Source organism: Gossypium arboreum, chromosome 10 (assembly GCF_025698485.1).
Source record: "Gossypium arboreum isolate Shixiya-1 chromosome 10, ASM2569848v2, whole genome shotgun sequence".
Lineage (NCBI taxonomy): Eukaryota > Viridiplantae > Streptophyta > Magnoliopsida > Malvales > Malvaceae > Gossypium > Gossypium arboreum.
The window spans coordinates 123484768-123505399 of NC_069079.1; the positions used below are offsets into that span (position 1 = coordinate 123484768).

A 20632-nucleotide genomic window follows, 5' to 3' on the forward strand; every position below is an offset into this window, starting at 1 on the left:
GAGCGACCATTGTCTCCACGTCTTCATCGTCTACGACTTCCATTTCGGTGAATTTTATGGGATCCGTCGAAACTGGAAACTTGTAGAAAAGTTTCGACATCCTTCTCCCACAACGTTTATAAATTTTTTCACTAATTTTTTCCTTCATATCATCAAACGAGATATTTTTACTAAATCTCATTGCTACTTGTTTGCGACATTCAAATATACATCCCACGGTTGTTGTCAAAATTTCTCCATCGAAAAAAACACATACAAAAAATTGATTCTCCATCTTCAATACTAGATCTGTTAAAAAATTTCAAAATTTTCAAAACAGTTTGAATAGAAAAAAATACATAAAATTTTTAATGCAAAAATTTTCATTCATAAGCTAACAAAATTAATAACCTAACAAAATAACTTTCAAATAATAAAATTACTAACAAAACTTTACATTCTATTTACAAAAAAAAAAATACTAAAATACCTTATCCTCCTCCTTGTTTTCTTCTCCTTTCTTTTTTTTCTTCTCCCTATCTTCTTCTTTCCGTTCAACTTTCGTATGCTAAATTTTGTGTATATGAAACCATTTGATTTTCGGGAGTATATATAGGGGAAAAGTTAAGCACGTGTAGGCCCCACCACAACCATATTCATTTGCGCCTCTGAGAAATGCTCGATTAGTCGCGCCTCTCAAGTAGGCGCAATCAGATTCGATTTATCATAAGTCATACTAACCCTAAAATAAAAAAATAATATTTTATTTAAAAATTAATATAAAATAATCATTTGCTACTTTGTCGATAGGCGCGAATGAAAAAACCCAATTTTCGCATATAATTGGGTGACAACCTATTTGATAAATAATTTTTTAAATTTATTTTAGTAAAAACCCTAAATAATTATTAAACTTAATAATTTTTTTTTTTTCTCTCGGTGGCATGGGAGGTGCAGGTAGGGGTGGGGGCGGGGACACGTGGCGGGCTGCAGGGGAGTCGCGCCTCTGCAGCAGGAGCGACTGGTCACGCCTCTGCAGTATTCTAGGCGCGAATGAAAAAAACTCAATTTTCGCATATAATTGGGCTGACAACCTATTTGATAAATAATTTTTTTAAATTTATTTTAGTAAAAAAACCCTAAATAATTATTAAACTTAATAAATTTTTTTTCTTTTCTCTCAGGTGGCATGGGAGGGTGCAGGGCCGGGGGGTGGGGGGGCAGGGACATGTGGCGGGCTGCAGGGGAGTCGCGCCTCTGCAGCAGGAGCCACTGGTCGCGCCTCCGGGTCTGGCTCGACCCAGTTTTGACCCGACTGAATTTTAAAAATTTAAAAATTATTAAAATATAATAAAATAATAATATTTCAAAAAAATAAATTATATTATTAAAAAAATGGGTCGTGCCTGTCAGGTAGGCTCGACCCAAAAAACAATCTATTTCCGTAAATAATGTATCTAACACCCTATTTTAGTATTTTAAATTTTTTTTTAACCCAATTGGGTAAAAAACCCGAAAATAGTTGTCCGGTTACATTTTTCAATTTTCAAACTCTTTTTCTTCTCTTCTTTGGCTCCTTTGCTTTTGTTTTGTTTTGATTCTGCTTTAAGTTGCTGCCATTGTTCCAACATGTTGAAGACAAAATCAATACAGCAAACAACAGTGAGGGTACCCCATGAGATAAAAATCTAATAAATAAAAGCCAGAAAACACATTGCTAGTAAAATGAGTCAAACTTGGACCTAACATCCAAGCAGAGATGAGGAAGGTTATAAATACTTCAAAATAATATTTGTTGGGCCATTCCAATGAAAGAGTTCGGCCTCCAAAAATAGGCGAATGCCGCAATGAGCGGCGAGCACACGGTATTCTTTAGTAAAAGGCGAAAGAATAGTTCGCTCTGTGCTCACCGCACGGTCCGTGCTTTTCAACATGCCATTTGCGTTTTTATTTATAAAAGGTGGTAGAGTGGCCTTGTCTGTCTCTAAGGAATGTGGGTTTCTAGAGCTCTTAAACATCGGCAGCTTTTTTTCCAGCTCTACCTCTTCTGCAAGGCCACACACAATTATGATTACCATGATGAAGAAATTTGCATTACAAAACTGCTTTTCGCCATTCCAATTGGTAAAACTTGTGCTTCATCAAAGCCAACAATTATTTTAGAGCATTAGGCTGAAACTAGATTATTGTTGAGCATTGGCCTGCAATGCAACATGTGACCAGCAGCTCACCAAGCTAACCAGAAATGAAGCAGAACCGAATGCAGCAGGTCCTTTTTGTTTCATTTTGTTCAAATGTAACTTGCTTAGTTTCTTTGTAATTTGTCATTAAAGTTAGCAGGATTAGTTGTTGATTTGCTTTTGATGTAATAGCTGAAATGTCAGCTTAGTTGTACTTGTAGTTCAAACCTTGTATTTTTCTTTGTTTTAGTGGGAGCAGTTGCTAACATTAGGTAACTGTCAACTTTGTATGTAACTCATATATTTTGAATTCTATCAATGAAAATGTGTATTCAATTTCGGTTACAACTTGGTTCAAACATTTCTTTCATTTTCAGTTGCTTCTCAAGCTTTTTGTTTAGTTTTTTGAATATTGTTCTTGTTGCTGCCATTGTTCCAACAATTATAACATCAACAAATCTTAGAAAGATCAAACATATGTAATACCCATCTGATTGAGTTCATAACAGTTGTAACTGCAAACACAAATACTGAAATCAACATAAGCAAATGAGCAACGATAATCCCTGTATCAGCCAACAGCCAACACATTGTATATTTGTGAACATACCAGCAATACATCAGCAAGCACAGTCTTGGACTGTAGCGATCGATGCCTCCAATAACTCCACTCCCTGAAACAAAAGCCGTGAAACCTTCCATGATGTTGTCCTCATTAATGCCTACATTTACCACTTTCTCTTCCAAATTAACCCTAAACTTGGGTTTAACATTTAACTGAGTTGAGCACTGCTATGCTTGAAACAGTTGACATTTCCCTAGCTCATTTTGTACAAAGAATAAAAGATCATGTCTCTCCATATTTTTTCATTTCCCTCTACATGTCACAGGTCCTTAAGCCCCCCTTTACCACTTCATATATGTATATGTATATGTATAGTAACATCAAAGGCAAAAACTAAAACATCATCTAACATCCTCCTCCACTATCCTATGTAACCACATTCAAACACAAGCCATGCATAATTACCTTCAATATATGATTTTTTTTATATGCAAAACCCTTTTTTGAATCTTGTGCTTAAAGCATCCCTTGTTATGTAACTGACATTTTTTGTCATACAGCTCCTTAACGCCATTATATATAGGCCCAAGATTTGTGATTGAAGGACTATTGTGTTAGTCCAAAGATTCTTCAAGCCTTTAGTGCTAGTTGAACATTCAACTCTGGTACTTAATTGAAAAAAAAAAAGTTCAAGTACCAAATTAAACATTGAAGGCAACTCTAGTACCAAATATATATTAGCTCATTCTCAAATTTTAACTATAATTTCCAGGTTCTAAACTGAATTGATTTCAGTACTATGATTATCTTATGCTTAATTTTAATTATGAATTATTAATGCAAGATTAACAGCCTTGGAACTCAAATTTGAAGTGATTTGATATTCTGAAATTGAGATTTACTTCTTGAATAGTCTTACAATTTTCTATTGCTTTTTAATAATATTTTTCTATCTGTTAGTTTTTTTTCCCCATAATAGATACTTGATCTTAAGTTGTATTAATTTTCTTTTGTTATGATCTATTATTATTGTATGTCATTAATGTTTTGAAATTATATTTTAAGTATTGATTTTTTTAAATTTTTCTTATTATTTTGGATGATGAATTGATTTACTGTAACTTAAATATATTGCTTTACTCACAAATTTATGGCATCTAAAAAATCTAGCTAACATATGATCTTTATTTAAATTATGATATTTTTTTACTATAGAAATCTATAAATATAATTTGCTATAACAATCAAATAAGATATTATATAAAATTTACATTAAAATTGAATATTGATTAAAGAATGTATAAAAAGTACATTTTCTATCATCTCTATTTCTTTATTCAAGTTATTTATCTAGAAAAATTTTATATTCAATTTACATATTTAAAAAATTAGAGGAAGTTTTAGAGTAAATATTAGAAGTTGTAAATAACTCAAATTTAAAAGCATCAAATTTTTAAATGTAATTGACTTCTTTATTTAAATCATAATGAATAAAATTTTAAAATATATTATTCTATAATTAGTTATTATGTCAGTAATTTTATTCTAAGTACATAATAAATAGCTTTAAACAAAGTTTTATTTAGCTATAAAAAATATAAATGTTATGTAATTTTCTATTTAGTTTTAAATAAGATTTTTTATAGAATTTACATTATATTTTCATTCTTTCTAAATATTTTTAAACAAAGCTTACATTAAGGTTTATTTAATAATTAATCTTTAATTTATTATTTTAAAATTATTCCTAATTTGAATTACACATTTAATGGGAAGAAAGAAATTAAATATTTTATTTAATTTTAATGAAAAAAATCTTTCATACATTCCCTTCTTTTATTTACTCACAAGATAAGAATAAATAAGATTAATTAAAGCCCAAGATAAAAGTAAAATTCTTTTCTTCTTATTCTAAAAAAAAATTCTTTGCTTTTCTTGTTACATTTATTTATTTTTACTCATTGAAATTAATAATAAAACTTGATTAATTTTATTCCTTACTCCCACAATATTTCATGTACAAAACAATAACCTAAAGCATTGAAAATTAAAATATATAATCTCATATATACTTTAATTTTATTAAAATTTTCCATTATATTAATTTTCCTTTCAATATTAATTCATATAGAATCATTTTCCTACTAAGGACATTACATTATTAATCTAAATGATTCAACCACATAATTAAATGAATAATCATTTATTCTTTTCTTTTGTAAGTTACAGAAAAAGCATAAATTAGAATCAAGGAAAAGTTAAAGCATCTCAGGTTTACAATTACTTATTGTTCTTACAGCATTTTATGATTCTCATAAATCAACAATATAAATATTTGAAAATGAAATAAATATGCATACATGCATGCATATTTCAATATACACTTAACAGGGGATCCTTTACCTCATCCACTCCCATACCAATGACATTCTGGATTTTGAACTTATTGAGCAAAGTGATACCAGAAATTGTGAACATTGGTCAGCCTAGCCATTAGATCACCCATGACCATATAAGTATAACTACTCCATGGACAAACGTAAAGATTGGTGGTGGATAATGAGGTTTGGAAACAAGAGTAGTACATCATTAGCAACCTAGTTAGAAACCCATAAGCTTTTAAAGAGTGTCTTTGTTTGCTGCTGACTGCATGCAGTAGGTATCACCCAAATTTTCAATGCTGTCATAAAAGGGTCCCAAGGTCATCCCACCATTCCTTTTTAAGAAAGGAGCCTCGTAACGGTGCCAACAGGCAATATAGAATGTTGAAGACAAAATCAATACAGCTTCGTGGGTGTTTCAGCAACAGTTACTAGAATATATATAATGAATATCACATGAAACTAATAAATAAAAGCCAGATAACACTTCGTTAGTAAAATGAGTCAAACTTGGACCTAACCTTTAGGCAGAGAAGACAAAGGAAATAACACATGAAACTAAAATTTGTTGGGCCATTCCAATGGAGGAATTAGGCCTCAAAAAATAGGCGTAAGCCGCAATGAGCCAACACATTGTATATTTGTAAACATGCCAGCAATACATCAGCGAGAAGAGTCTCGGACTGTACCGATCGATGCCTTCAATAACTCCACGCCCAGAAACAAAAGCCATGAAACCTGTGCTTCTTACAGCAACTTATAAAGAAATCGTATAATGATGTTGTCCTCATTAATGCCTACATTTACCACTTTCTCTTCCAAACCCTCAACTTGGTTTACCATTTAACTGAGTTGAGCACTGCTATGCTTGAAATAGTTGAGATTTCCCTAGCTCATTTTGTACAAAGAATAAAAGATCATGTCTCTTCATATTTTTTCATTTCCCTCTACATGCCACAGGTCCTTAAACCCCCATTACCACTTCATATATGTATATGTATAGTAACATCAAAGGCAAAAACTAAAACATCATCTAACATGGTTCCTCCTGCAAGACATCCTCCACAACTACCCTATGTAACCACATTCAAACACAATGCATAATTACCTTCAGTTTATGATCCTTTTTTGGTATGCTGAGATCTCTTTGATTGCTTGCATTTACTTGTCTTAAGACTTGTATATGCAAATCCCTTTTTTTTTTTTCATCTTGTGTTTAAAGCATCCCTTGTTATGTCGTTGACATTTATAGTTATACAGTTCCTTAACGCCATTATATACATGCCAAAGATTTGTGATTAAAGGACTATTGTGTTAGTCCAAAGATTCTTTAAGCCTTTAGTGTTAGACTTGGTACGCTGAACATTCAACCTCGGTACTTAATTGAAAAAAAAAACCTCAAGTACCAAATTGAACATTGAAGCCAAATCAAGTATCAAATACTATATTAACCCCTTCTCAATTTTTTACTATAATTTTCAGGTTCTAAACTGAATTTATTTCAGTAAATAGGTTTCAATTTCATACTATGATTACCTTATGCTTAATTTTAATTATACGAATATCCTTAATAGGTTTCAATTTCATACTATAATTATTTTATACTTAATTGAACAATGGTAGTTAATTTGCAGAACCAATGATCACAGAGAAGTAGAATTGCTAATGCATATAACACAAGCATTTAGTGGCATTTTATTTACAATTAATTATAAGGTAAGGTTTGTAAGTTATTCTTCTCTCTCTTTTGTTTCTTTTCAAATTTATATAGGGTATGATTGTTTTTGGTTAAAAATATTAATCATGCATGTTTGAATAACATATGATATAAGGTTTTTATTTCATATTTCTATTCATAACAAAAATTGATTTATTTTATTATCTTGCGGATACAATCTTTAGATCCTCTACTTTTAATGAAGCATTTGTGACTATTGTACTACAATGTAATTGATCTAAATCATTGTTTTGTTAGGTTATGAAATTTACATAAATCTTAGAGATAGATGAAGATGGACTGCTTATGGGCTGAGTCAGTTTACCCGAAAAATGGGAGGATTTGAAAAAAATTACAAGGTCCGAAAAATGAGCTTTGGTAAAATTTAAAGTTCATTTTTTATATGGATAAGTCTTGGGCAAGATAAAATAGAACCAAATTGTAAAGTTTTAAAAGTTTAAAACTGACGTCTTGACATCATCTTCTCCATATCGTGATGTCGTCACTCAGTATGTCACGTCACAATGTCAAATCACTCGATGTTGTGACGTCACAAGTTGTTGGCCAATGTTGTGACGAGAGAAGTTGATTGTCCTAACGAGAACCCTACTTTTGATAAAAATTTCATTTTACACAACTTTTACCTACACAAAAATAATCTAAAAACATGTTATAACACAACATTTAACCAACACCAATCAACCAAGTCAATATGCCTAATTTGGCACCAGAACTCTCCAATTCAACCTATTCAACTCAAGTTAACTTACCATGCCTAAGCTATTTATTAATCTCATTTCCCTCTATTATTTCATACTCAACATGTCATCTTATAAGCCAAACACATAGCTCGACATAATACTCCACATTCATGCACAGATAAGTTTCAACCTTACTAAATGTTCAAACATGAGACAAGGATTAAACCAAACTATTATTCCCAAGTTTCCATTAATTCATTCCAACATTCAATATGTACATGTCACATAACCAGACATAAAATGATGAAAAAAAGGCTATCGAATCAAAGTTAGATTATGTGAGCTCTTATAACACCTCAAAACTTGGATTAGAAGTTTTGACCGGATTCTAAAAGTCACGTTGGCCATTGAAATTGCCCTAAACAAAATATCATTCAAACTCCTTAGAAACTTTTTCGAAAACCACTTTTACTCGTGTTTTACAGAAACAAGTAGTGGGCTCTACTTAAATTTTGTAGACATTAGTTTATTGTTGCCAAGATTTAGTTTAAAGCCAAATTAATAATTTCTTTATTAACTTTGTAAATATTTTAAATTTACTAATCTACCTGTAGTTTCAAAACCCGCATTGCAGCGGAAAATCTAACATTTTACTTTTGATTGAAAATCCATAAGTTTAAGGTAACACTTGACCCAAGAATTTTAAAAGGAAGAATAATCGTTACCAATGCCCATGCATGAAAACACAAAACTAATAACCCAAAATCAAAACTCATATCACAGTTCACATATAAAATACCTATAGATCCAATTGAAAATAAATTATTAAACCTTAAGAAAACTTTGTTGAAATCAAATTGAGATGGAAAACTTCAAGACCTTCAAATCGCTGAGTCTGAGATCTAACCTCGCAGATTACCTAGAAAGATTAAACTAAAGGTGTGAGTTACGAAGCTTAGTGTGAGTTGAGAACAAGTAAACAATGCAGCAACAATCAGTCGATCAAACATACAGTAATCATATTCTAATCATAACCAGAAATTACATCAAATTAGAGCATCACAATACTTTATCACTAAAAATGAATGCAATTCATGTTCAAATTTAATATAGCACAAAAATCCCACCTATCCAACCATTACACACCATCTCCATTAGGGTACACTAGTCCCTCCCATCCACTACACACCAACTTGGGTTATGGTGGACCTATCCAATCAGTACATACCATAAAATAGTTGTATGTCACTCGAATGTTATGTAGTAAAACTGCTAATATTATTGTGGATTTACTACCAAATTAAGTCAATACAGTTTAAATGCCAAATCAAACTTCCTTGTAAATATTAAAAGTTCTAAATAACTCAAATTTAAAAACATCAAAATCCTATTTATTTCATCCTTGAAAGAGCAAATCAAATAGAATTTGATAATCCCAAGTTAATATGCATAAATAAATTTTAAAAAATTATAGATTTATACATATGAATAGAAAATATTGAAATTAACAAAAGAAAATGTGAATGAATTTAGAAGGAATAATTGAGAAACATGCAAATTTGTTTTGAAGCTGAAACATGGGAATTAAATTCCAATTGATATTATTTAGTAATAATTAAGAATAATTTTATTTAAATCATAAAGAATAAAAAGTTTAAATATATATCATTATGTCAGTAATTTTATTCTAAGTACATTATAAATAGCTTCAAACAAGGTTTTTTAGCTATAAAAATATAAATGTTATGGATTTTTTTCTATAGATTTTATATTATATTTAATTGTATTTTCATTCTTTATAAATATTTAAAAATTTTACATTAAGGTTTATTTAATAATTATGTAAAACTAAATATATATATATATATATAAGTTTTACTATTAATCTTTAATTTATTATTTTAACATATTGGCTCGCTCATCGCGTGGGATTATTCCTAGTTTAAATCTCACATTTAATCAGAAGATAAAATCTAACATTTAATTTAATTTTAATGAAAAAATCTTTCATATATTCCCTTAATTAAAGGGTAAGATAAAGTAAAATTCTTTTCTTCATAGTCTAAAAAAATTATTTGCTTCACTTGTTATATTTATTTATTTATTACGCTTTGAAATTAATAATAAAACTTTATAAATTTTATTCATTACTCTCATAATATTTCATTTACAAAACAATAACCTAATTAAAATTAGGGAAAAGTTAAAACATTGAAAATTAAAATATGTATAGATTTATATACTTTATTTTTATTAAAAATTTCCTTATATTATTTTTCCTTACAATCTTTCATATAGAATCATTTTCCCTTTACATGCCACAGGTCCTTAAACCCCCATTACCACTTCATATATGTATATGTATATGTATAGTAACATCAAAGGCAAAAACTAAAACATCATCTAACATGGTTCCTCCCGCAAGACATTCTCCTCCACTACCCTATGTAACCACATTCAAACACAAGCCATGCATAATTACCTTCAGTATATGATCCTTTTTTGGTATGCTGATATCTCTTTGATTGCTTGCATTTACTTGTCTTAAGACTTGTATATGTAAATCCCTTTTTTTTTTTTCATCTTTTGTTTAAAGTATCCCTTGTTATGTCGTTGACATTTATAGTTATACAACTCCATAACGTCATTATATATATGCCCAAGATTTGTGATTAAAGGACTATTGTGTTAGTCCAAAGATTCTTTAAGCCTTTAGTGTTAGACTTCGTATGTTGAACATTCAACATCAGTACTTAATTGAAAAAAAATTCAAGTACCAAATTAAACATTGAAATCAAAATCAACTACCAAATATTATATTAACCCCTTCTCAATTTTTTACTATAATTTCCAGGTTCTAAACTGAATTTATTTCAGTAAATAGGTTTCAATTTCATACTATGATTGTTTTAAGCTTAATTGAACAATGGTAGTTAATTTGCAGTAACCAGTGATCACAGAGAAGTAGAATTGCTAATGCATATAACACAAGCAGTGTTGGCAATAAATGTACATACATGTCCAACATCATGTTTTTTGTCTTACAATTCTGTATACTTTGAGAAACTGATAAAAACACCTACAAAATTATAAGATAAATCTATAAACAATTGGACTGACATTCTACAAGATCCAACTTACATAAATGAAATAAGGTAAGAATAAAGTTCTCTTTTGTTTTCAAAGGAAAGTTGCTTTCAATTTCTATTCATTCCTCTGATCCAATCAATAGGTTTCGCAAATGTATGAACCACAAAAAAGAAGAAAAAAAACAGCTTAAGCATTTTGAATGCTTAGTTAGTCAGTTACCTCACTTTACACTTAGACCTAAATATAGTAATACAATTTCATAAGGTTGGTTCAATTTTTTATGTATACAATAATTCATTTTAATTTATCGATTCCAAATACTTAGTAACATCCTAGTATAAGCATATGACAGTTTAATTTCAATTCTTAAATATTTCCTAAAATTTTTATTTTATTAAATTTAATCCCTAAAATCGAAATTACTATATTTTTAAATTTGAGCCTCGATTTCAAAATCAATCTCAATTACATCCTTCAACGACCCTCTATTGTTTATAATTACAAAAATTCCTACAAATTTCAAAATATTTTTCAAAATTAACACTTTAGTCCTTATGTTCAAAACTAACAATATTTACTTTATAAATTAGTCTCTCTTTTTCATGGGTAAACTTAGAATCTAACTATTAAACACCAAAATTTTAAGAAATCATCAATGACAACTTTAAAAACTTAAACAATTTTAAAAATAATAATCGGATCAACTAAATCAAACTTTTATTATTATCTTAAAAACATAAAATTTACTAAATACAAACTTTTAATTCACTTACATACAAGGAACGAATAGCTTAAGACTTCAACAATGGTTTTCTAGGTTTTCCTTAGCTCGTAAGGTGGAAGAAAATAAAAAGAATTAAAAGACGACAACTTTAAGTTGCTTTTTAGATCTTAATTAGTTTTTAATTAATCAAAATTAAGTTAATTAACCTACAAGCTTAATTAACATGTGATAGTGGATTACAATCGACATCCACATCGTTTGACTTAAATATAATGGTACAACTTTTAATTTGTCCTTCAATTAATTAAAAATATTTTTTATTTTATAATTTAATCCTTATATCTTAATTAACTATCTGATTAACAAAATTAATAAATTAAATTTTAATTAAACTTTATTATAAATTTTTTATTAAGTTTAAACTAAGATTTTGTTTAGAATTATATTTAATTGCATTTTCATTCTTTATAAATATCTAAAAGAAATTCATTTAATGATTATGTAAAACTAAATATATATGTATATTAATTTCATCATTAACTCACGGGGATTATTCCAGCTAGGAAAAGTTAGAATTCCACATTTAATAGGAAGAAAAAAGAATTAAACATTCAATTTAATTTTAATGAAAAAATCTCTCATATATAAGAATATATAATTGTATAATAACATGTTATTGAATCACAAAATAAGAATATATAAGAAATAATCGTATAATAACATGTTATTGATTAAACCCCAAGATAATGTAAAATTCTTTTCTTCTCTTCTTTTATTTATTTATTTATTATTGTTTAAAATTAATAATAAAACTTGATTAATGTTTATTCCTTTATTCGCACAATATTTCATGTACAAAACAATAACCTAGGAAAAGTTAAAGCATTAAAATTAAAATTTATAATCTCATTTATATTTTATTTTTATTAAAGTTTCCACTATATTATTTTTTCTTTCAATATCCTATGAAGGAGAATATGCTATTAATCTAAATGGTTCAACCATATAACAAGTAATTTTTTTTTCTAATTTTTCGAGACTAATAATTAAATGAATTATCATTTCTCCTTTTCTTTTTGTAAGTTACAAAAAAAAGCACAACTTAGAAGTAAGGAAAACAGGTTTACTATTACTTACCATTCTCACAAGCATTTTTTGATTCTCATAAATTCCAACAATATAAAATATTTGATTTATATGCTTTGCTTCCATCAACCCATTTTGTTGTTATTTTACACACAAACTAGCAACCAAACAAACATAAACACAAAGATGAGCCTCCAACACTTTAGCCATCAACATCCACTGGTGTTCATTGAAAGCCATGGCCACGAAATTGAAAAGGTGAATTGCTCAGGATGTGGAAAGTTAGTGTCAGGTTCGAGCTTTGCTTGTGTGGAGTGCGGGTTTTACCTACACAAGCAGTGCACCGAGGCACCTGCTGAGATGGATCACCCTTTCCATCGCAACCACAACCTTAATCTTCTTACAAGGAATCCATACAAGATCGGTACAAGTACCTGTGATTTCTGCCAAAAACCCTGTAAGAATTTTGTTTATCATTGTTCTTGCAATTTAAACTTTCACATCAAATGTGCATTATTTTCTCATAGCATTGCTGAGAAAGGAAATGCAGAGTTTCAAGACATTTCCCGTATAGATCCATTGATCAATACAGGAAATGTTACTGAAGAACTCAAAAAAGCTGAATGTTTTGCTTGTTGGAAGCCATTATTAGATTCTGTTTACTTTTCTCCTAATTGTGGCTTTTACCTGCACGCAAAATGTCTTGATCTACCAGCAGAAATCAATCACATCTTCCACCAAGAACATCCTCTCTTTTTACAATTTAACAGTCAAAGACTCTCTTGCAAGATTTGTCAAAAACCCCAACGTCGGGGATTTGTTTATTGTTGTTCACCTTGCAAATTTGCTCTTCATATCCAATGTGCCACAATACCTACCAAAATAAATCAGCCTTTCCATCGCAAACATCCTCTTATTCTTCAATCTGTCGACGAATGTCTTCCTTGTCAAATATGCCAAGAAACCACCAACCTTAATGATGTCGTGTATTTTTGTTCAATTTGCAAGTTTGTCCTTCATATTAGGTGTGTGTCATCACCACCGATTATAGAAGATAAACTTCATCATGAACATCCATTTACCCTATTTCCAAGACAAGTTTCATATTGTGATGCTTGTGGCACTTTAGGGAATTATGTTCCTTATATTTGTTCCACATGCGGTATTTTTGTCCATAAAAATTGCATTTCAGTGCCACGCGTCATCAAATTCTATCGGCATCAGCACCGCATTTCCCACACATATTTCCTGGACCAAAATGAATCTGAACCGTGGGAATGTAGATTTTGCTTGGAGGAGGTGAACACAGAGCATGGGAGTTACTTTTGTTCTAAATGCAATTACATAGTCCATGTAAAGTGTGCAACAAAAAACCGTCGTTGGTATTACGAGGTCTACTCTACAGAAATAGAAGAAGCCACGGACTCAGATGAACCTGTCGATTTGAGAGAAATTCATCCACATAACTTAGTACTGAGTGGAGACATTAGGGATTTTAAACAATGCGACGGTTGCCTTCTACCTATCGATACTTCTTATTGTTATTGTTCACAATGTGATTTCTTCCTCCACAAAGCTTGTGCTGAATTACCTGCCAAGAAGCATATTTGGTTTCACTATTGCCAACAGCTTCTTAAACTTACTTCTGGTTGCATTTTTCAATGTAAAATGTGCAAATATTTTACAAGTGGCTTTGCCTATACCTGTGATAAATGCCAAGTAAGTAATTGTTTGCGATGTTCTTTGGTTTCTGATATGCCCAAATGTAAAGGACATGAACATCGACTCCGTCGCTTTCATAGCAAGAAAAAGGAATTGTGTAGAGGTTGTGGTCATTCTTCTGAGTGGGCATTCACTTGTAAGCTTTGCAATTTTAATTTGGATTGGACCTGTATTATATTGCCTCTAACAGCTCAACATAGTTCTGATGTACATCCTTTCAAACTCACTTATCACGTTGATGATGAAAATTATTCAGAAAGTCACTATTGTGATATTTGTGAAGAGGAAAAGAATCCCAAACATTGGTTTTATCATTGTTCAGCTTGTAGCACTTCAGCTCATCCCAAATGTGTTCTCAAAGAATATCCTATGATCAAGCCTGGGACCAACTACACAAAAGAAGATCATCCACATCCTCTCACTTTTGTCAAAAGGGTTGAGTTTTATCCAGAATGTCATATATGTGGTAAGCACTGCCTTGATCTGTCCCTTCAATGTAAGATAATTGAATGCAGCTATATTATTCATTGGGAGTGTCCAAGACCTCGCATGCCGCCGCCGCCGCTGCCACAGCTGTTGCCGTCTCGCTACCGCCGTTGCGGTGTGCCATCGCGAGGGACCATCAAGGGCGCCATCTTCAAGGACATCGTCAAGACCATTGCTGCTGCCACCACCACCGCTGCCTTCAGTCGTCACAGTGATGTTATTTAGTGCGTTACATAATTTAATACAAAATGTTGAAATTTGATTTATGATATTTCTTACACATATTTGAAGATTGCATGTTTCTCTGTTTTCTCATATTAATTAATTGATTTGTAATTTTTTATTTTTTGTCTTCCAATTTATATATTTTGAGCAACTAAGAAAAGTACCTACAAAACCAACTCACTAAACCATGTATTGTTGGAACTAGATAATGAGTATTGAATGTAGATATCGATATACTGTTATCAAAGATTTAATCAGTTTTCTATACACTTACATATGTTTAAATATGTGTCAAAACAAAAATTTCAAATACTAATATTTTAAAAATAAATAAACAAAAACCCAAAGAATATAAAACAAGCAAATGTCAAACCTAGGGCTCTAACAGACATTACGTTATTTTGCAACTATTAACAGCATCATAAAATAAAAGACAAAACTCATACAAAGTGAGCCATAATTGATAATAAGATATTATACTAAAATTAAATATAAACAAATTTTGAGGAAAAACATTCACAATGGATTTAGAAAAGATAATACCATTGCCCAGAAATTCATGTTTGTTTTACCTTCCAAACTCATATTTTAATTAATTAAGAAATTAATATAATAAGAACAAAAACAGTCACTTTTATTTACTTCAGGCTACATTTTAGTTATTTATATTTGAAATGTTACGTTTTAATCACTTACGTTCACGTGTTGTAATAAACTAGTCTCTATATTTTTATTTTTTTGAACAACTATTTCTTTTCCTTTTCTTCTTTCCCATTAATTTTATCAAATGGAAAACATAGAAAAGCTACATTATAAGAGAAGGGAGGAAAATAGAGGAGGGAGGAAAATAGAGGAGGGAGTAGAAGAGAATGAAAAATGAAGAAAAAAAGTTCAAAGAAAAAAATTAAATTGCTCAAAATGAAAAAATATGGGGACCAATTGTATAATTTAACATAATTTTTTTTTTGAAATGATGATTTAACGTGCCACGTCTGTTGTAGGCCAATTTTGGCCCGTTTACAAAATATCCAGGCCCATTAAACCATTTAACCCATCCCCAAATCCTAAGCCCAAATCAAAATAAAAAAACCTAACCCACAACTTAAACTTTTCTCAACTAGCCACACCTTTTCCACCACCAACTCCACTAGCCACACCTTCTCCACCATCACTTGTACCTACAATTGAAGACATAAACAATAAAAAAATATTTTGTAAATGGCTATATAAGCCTTCTCATATTTTGTATATGGGGGGGATTTTTTTTGGAGAGTTTTTTGGGAGAGAAAGTTATTGTAAAAGATTTTTGGAGAGGTTTCTTTTTAAAGTAATCAAGGAGAAGAGTTATTGTAAAGGCTAGTTTTTGGAGAAGCTAGTCTTTTTTGGAGATTAATCAAAGATCAAAGCAAAAGAGGTTTCTTTGTCTATTCTCATTTTAAGTTCTTTGTTTACTTATTGTTCCTTTCAATCTTATTTTGTTTCTTTTATCGAAAGTAAAAATAAAAATAAAAGGAGGAAGCTTACCCATTTTTACAGAAAAGTTTTTTGAGGTCCATTTGCTGCAGTGTCTGGTGGCATGTGTGATCAGTGATGGACGATGGCCGACCTTGTGGCGAAAATCATCCACCCTCTCCCTCTCTCTCCTTTTTGTTATTATTATATTTCTTAATATTATATTATATATTCTTTTAATATATTAGGTATATTTTAAATTCTATATTACGTATATATATATATTTTTATACTATTTTATGTATATATCTTTAATATTATATTATATTATTTATATATATATATATATATATTTACATGTTATCTTATGTATATATCTTAACTATATTATGTATGTATTTTAACACTATATTATGTACATATTTTAATATTATCACGTATTTATTTTTTTTTATATATGTACATATTGATGTAGTATTATTAATAGTATTGATTTTAAACATCATTATTATTTCTAATATATATATATATATATATATATATATATATTACGATATTTTTTTATTTCTATTTTATTTTTATTTGTCAATATTAATTATTATTATTCTAATATTTTGATATTTTGATATTTAATATTTTATATATTTTATTATTCACATCATTATTCGCATTTTTTGACAATAATATTCTTGGATTTTTTTTACTATCATTTTAAAACTTTTTACATTTTAATTTTAAGAATAAGGCAATGTACCGATTTTAACATTAAGTCATCGATTTCATCGCTATGTTGGGTGAAATTAATCACTTCGTGTTAAAACGGGACGTCCTTCTAAAAACAAAAAACTTGCAACTTCTCATTTCCTTCAATCGGATCACACTTAAATGTCAAATTGAATTCGTATTTTTGAAAATCAAGACAACATGTGTTTAATAAGATACCAATTTTGGGCGTCGCGAGGGTGCTAATACCTTCCTCGCGCGTAACCGACTCCCGAATCCTAAATTTTCTCTGGATTTTAACGTAGACCTAAACTCAGCCTTTTATTTGTTTTAATAAGAGATCTAATAGGTGTCTGATCACACCTAGGAAAAAGGATCGGTGGCGACTCCCTGTTTATCTCAAAAATCAAACGTCAAATTTCAAACTTTTTTTCAATAAATCGCCACAATTAGCGACCAAGCTAAGCTAAAATTTTTACGTCGCTACAAAGTCAGCTTACCGTTACACCGTTAACGACTCAGTGACTAAAAGATTACAACATGTTTACGTAGGTGACTAAAGCGTAACATTTTAAACATAAATGACTAAAATGTATCTTGAGGTAAATAAAAGTAACTATTTTGATAATTTACCCTAATAAGAAATACATATGTAATGTAAAGTAGTAATTTCTCTATTCCAATAAAAAAACAAGTGTTGGTAGCCGTGCTTCATTAGATATTAATCAATGACTAATGGGTAATAGATAGGCAGAAGCAAAATTATGGCTACTTTTCTTCATTGGATATCAAACAAATTGAGTTGAAGTGATTAACAAGTGATTCTTTCCATTATTTTCAAGTCTCATATTATATTTCTCTTATAACATTCAAATGGTATTAAGTTTTACATCAATTAGCTCTAAGTATATGACTATGGTTTCCAAGTTTAAGGGAGTACCGATCCAAACTCTGCTCAATTTAAGCATTACTTTAGATCCCAAGATTAGGGTTATAAATAGAAAATTCTGATGTTCATATATCATAGTTATAGCTAATGGTCTTACTTGAAGTTTAATTTATAAAAATTGAACAAGGACATAATCTATCGTTTATTTATATTGAAAAGGATAACTTAAATTTCCAACAAAAAGAAGGGGCCGACTCTTCAAAGTTTCGTTCACTGAGTAGCCTACCAGCCCCCCAACAATCGAAGGTATTGCTTGAGCAATGGTTGCAGGTAAGTAGCCTATATGCCTTATTTGGTGGTTCAAGTCTACCTGACATGAGCTCCATAATTATTACACGTCCTATATCAATACCTCTCCCTTGAGTATTGCAAGTCTACTAACTTAGACGCTCTCGGTTCTATGAACCAAGCCCATAGGAAAGCTACTTAAAGCATGCTACTGAAGAACAATCCCTGCTATTGTTGGGGAGCAAACCAACTGCACAGTGGACAACATTTTGAAAACTTTCCAAATCATTCACCTGACCCAATTTCAAGAACACCTCATTACTTAATTCGATACTTTATGTTTCTTCTTTCCCAAGGAACATAGCAGTAGGCACTGTCTGGGACTACAACTAAAGCAATATCATGCCCCTATTTGCACAAATAAGCTCTAAGCCAATGTTATTGAAAATGAAATAAATATACGTACATGCATGCATATTTAAATATACACTTAAAATGGGATCCTTTACCTCATCCACTCCCAAACCAATGACATTCTGGATTTTGAACTAGTTGAGGAAAGTGATACCAGAAATTGTGGACATAGGTCTGCCTAGCCATTAGATCATTCATGACCATATAAGTATAACGACTCCATGGACAAACAAAAAGATTGGTGGTGGATACTGAGGATTGGAAACAAGAGTGGTACATTATTAGCAGCATAGTTAGAAACCATAGGCTTTTAAAGGGTGTCTTTGTTTGCTGCTGACTGCATGCAGTAGGTATCACTTAAATTTTAGTGTTAGACTGGGTACGTTGAACATTCAACATCGGTACTTAATTAAAAAAAAAGGTTCAAGCACCAAATTGAACACTAAAATCAAACAAAGTACCAAATATTATATTACCCCTTTTCAGTTTTTTATTATAATTCTCAGGTTCTAAACTGAATTTATTTCAGTAAATAGGTTTCAATTTCATACTATGATTATCTTATGCTTAATTTTAATTATACTAATACCATTTAGTAAGTTTCAATTTCATATTATATTATTTTATGCTTAACTGAACAATGATGGTAGTTAATTTGCGGTAACAAACAATCAATTTAAATAATTCACTTGTTGAGCACAGTAATGACAGTGGAGGGAACCGGACGGCAAATAAAAACATCATCTGAAATTTCAAGCAAGCTAGCAGTATTGGCAGCCAAGAGAGGATCACTATCAAAAGAATATTTTGAACTAGAACTTGATGGGTCATTCCAGAAAAGGATAGGCCTCCAAAAATAGGCGTATGCCGCTATAAGCGGTGAGCACACGGTATTCTTTAGTAAAAGGCAAAAGAATAGTTCGCTCTGTGCTCACCGCACGGCTCCCTAATTTGAGGATCTGGTTTTCGCTTTCATTTATAAAAGATGGTAGAGTGGCCCTGTCTGTCTTCAAGGAATGTGAGATTCTGCTCCTTTCTAAACCTTACCAACTTCTTTTCCACCTCTACCTCCTCAATAAAAAATAAATAGAAAATCCAAATAATGTAAAACAAGTAGATGCCAAAAACACCAAACCCATGACTCTAACAGCCATTACATTTTTACAGCTAGCAACAACACCATAAATTGAAAGACACAACTCATAGAAGCTATAATTTAATAAATAAGAGATGATACTAAAATTAAATATATACACAATGGATTCTGAAAACAATACCATTCTCCATAAATTTCATTGTACGAACATTCACTGTAGCGACGTAAAAATTTTTAGCTTGGCTTGGTCGCTAATTGTGGCGATTTTTTGAAAACATTGAAAACTGACATCTGATTTTGTAATAAAAGAGGGAGTCGCCACCGATCCTTTTTATAGGTGTGATCGGACACCTAATAAATTTATTTTTTAAAATCAAAAGGAGGCCGAGTTTAAGTCTACGTCAAAGTCCAGAGAAAAATTAGGGTTCGGGAGTCGGTTACGCGCGAGGAAGGTATTAGCACCCTCGCGACGCCCAAAATTGGTATCTTGTAAAACACGTGTTGTCTTGATTTTCAAAAATACGAGTTCAATGTAACATTTAGTCGTAATCCGATTGGGACACGAGAAATTTTAGCTTTTTTCGGCTTTTTAGAAGGGCATACCGTTTAACACGAGTCGATTGATGTTCATCCAACATAGCGATGAAATCGACGACTTAGTATTAAACCGATACGTTGCCTTAAGATTTTCGAAATAATGCAAAGCAAATTGATTAAAATAGATGACAGAGCTAGAAATATATTGAAGCGAATGTAAGTGTGACAACTATATTAAAAACAATACAGTTATGTGCGATATTAAACGTAATACTAGAATTAAACATGAAATGAAAACAACGAATACACATATATGATAATGATATTAAGAATATGTACGTAGAACATGTATATGTAAATAATAATAGTATTAGAAA

General features: G+C 30.5%; 1 protein-coding gene and 2 non-coding genes across 3 annotated transcripts; 1 reads left to right on the forward strand and 2 right to left on the reverse strand.

Annotated features, from left to right (window-relative positions):
- Positions 1 to 1782: 1782 nt before the first annotated feature.
- On the reverse strand, positions 1783 to 1898 carry LOC128283154 (U5 spliceosomal RNA). The gene has a single exon (XR_008273495.1). It is a non-coding gene; the product is annotated as a U5 spliceosomal RNA (small nuclear RNA).
- A 10711-nt stretch (positions 1899 to 12609) lies between these two features.
- LOC108481729 (uncharacterized) lies at positions 12610 to 15022 on the forward strand. Its single transcript, XM_017784818.2, has one exon. It carries the CDS (start codon positions 12610 to 12612, stop codon positions 14854 to 14856), a length of 2247 nt encoding a protein of 748 aa, XP_017640307.1. The 3' UTR covers positions 14857 to 15022.
- A 4429-nt stretch (positions 15023 to 19451) lies between these two features.
- Positions 19452 to 19566, reverse strand: LOC128283120 (U5 spliceosomal RNA). The gene has a single exon (XR_008273461.1). It is a non-coding gene; the product is annotated as a U5 spliceosomal RNA (small nuclear RNA).
- Between the last annotated feature and the right edge of the window lie 1066 nt (positions 19567 to 20632).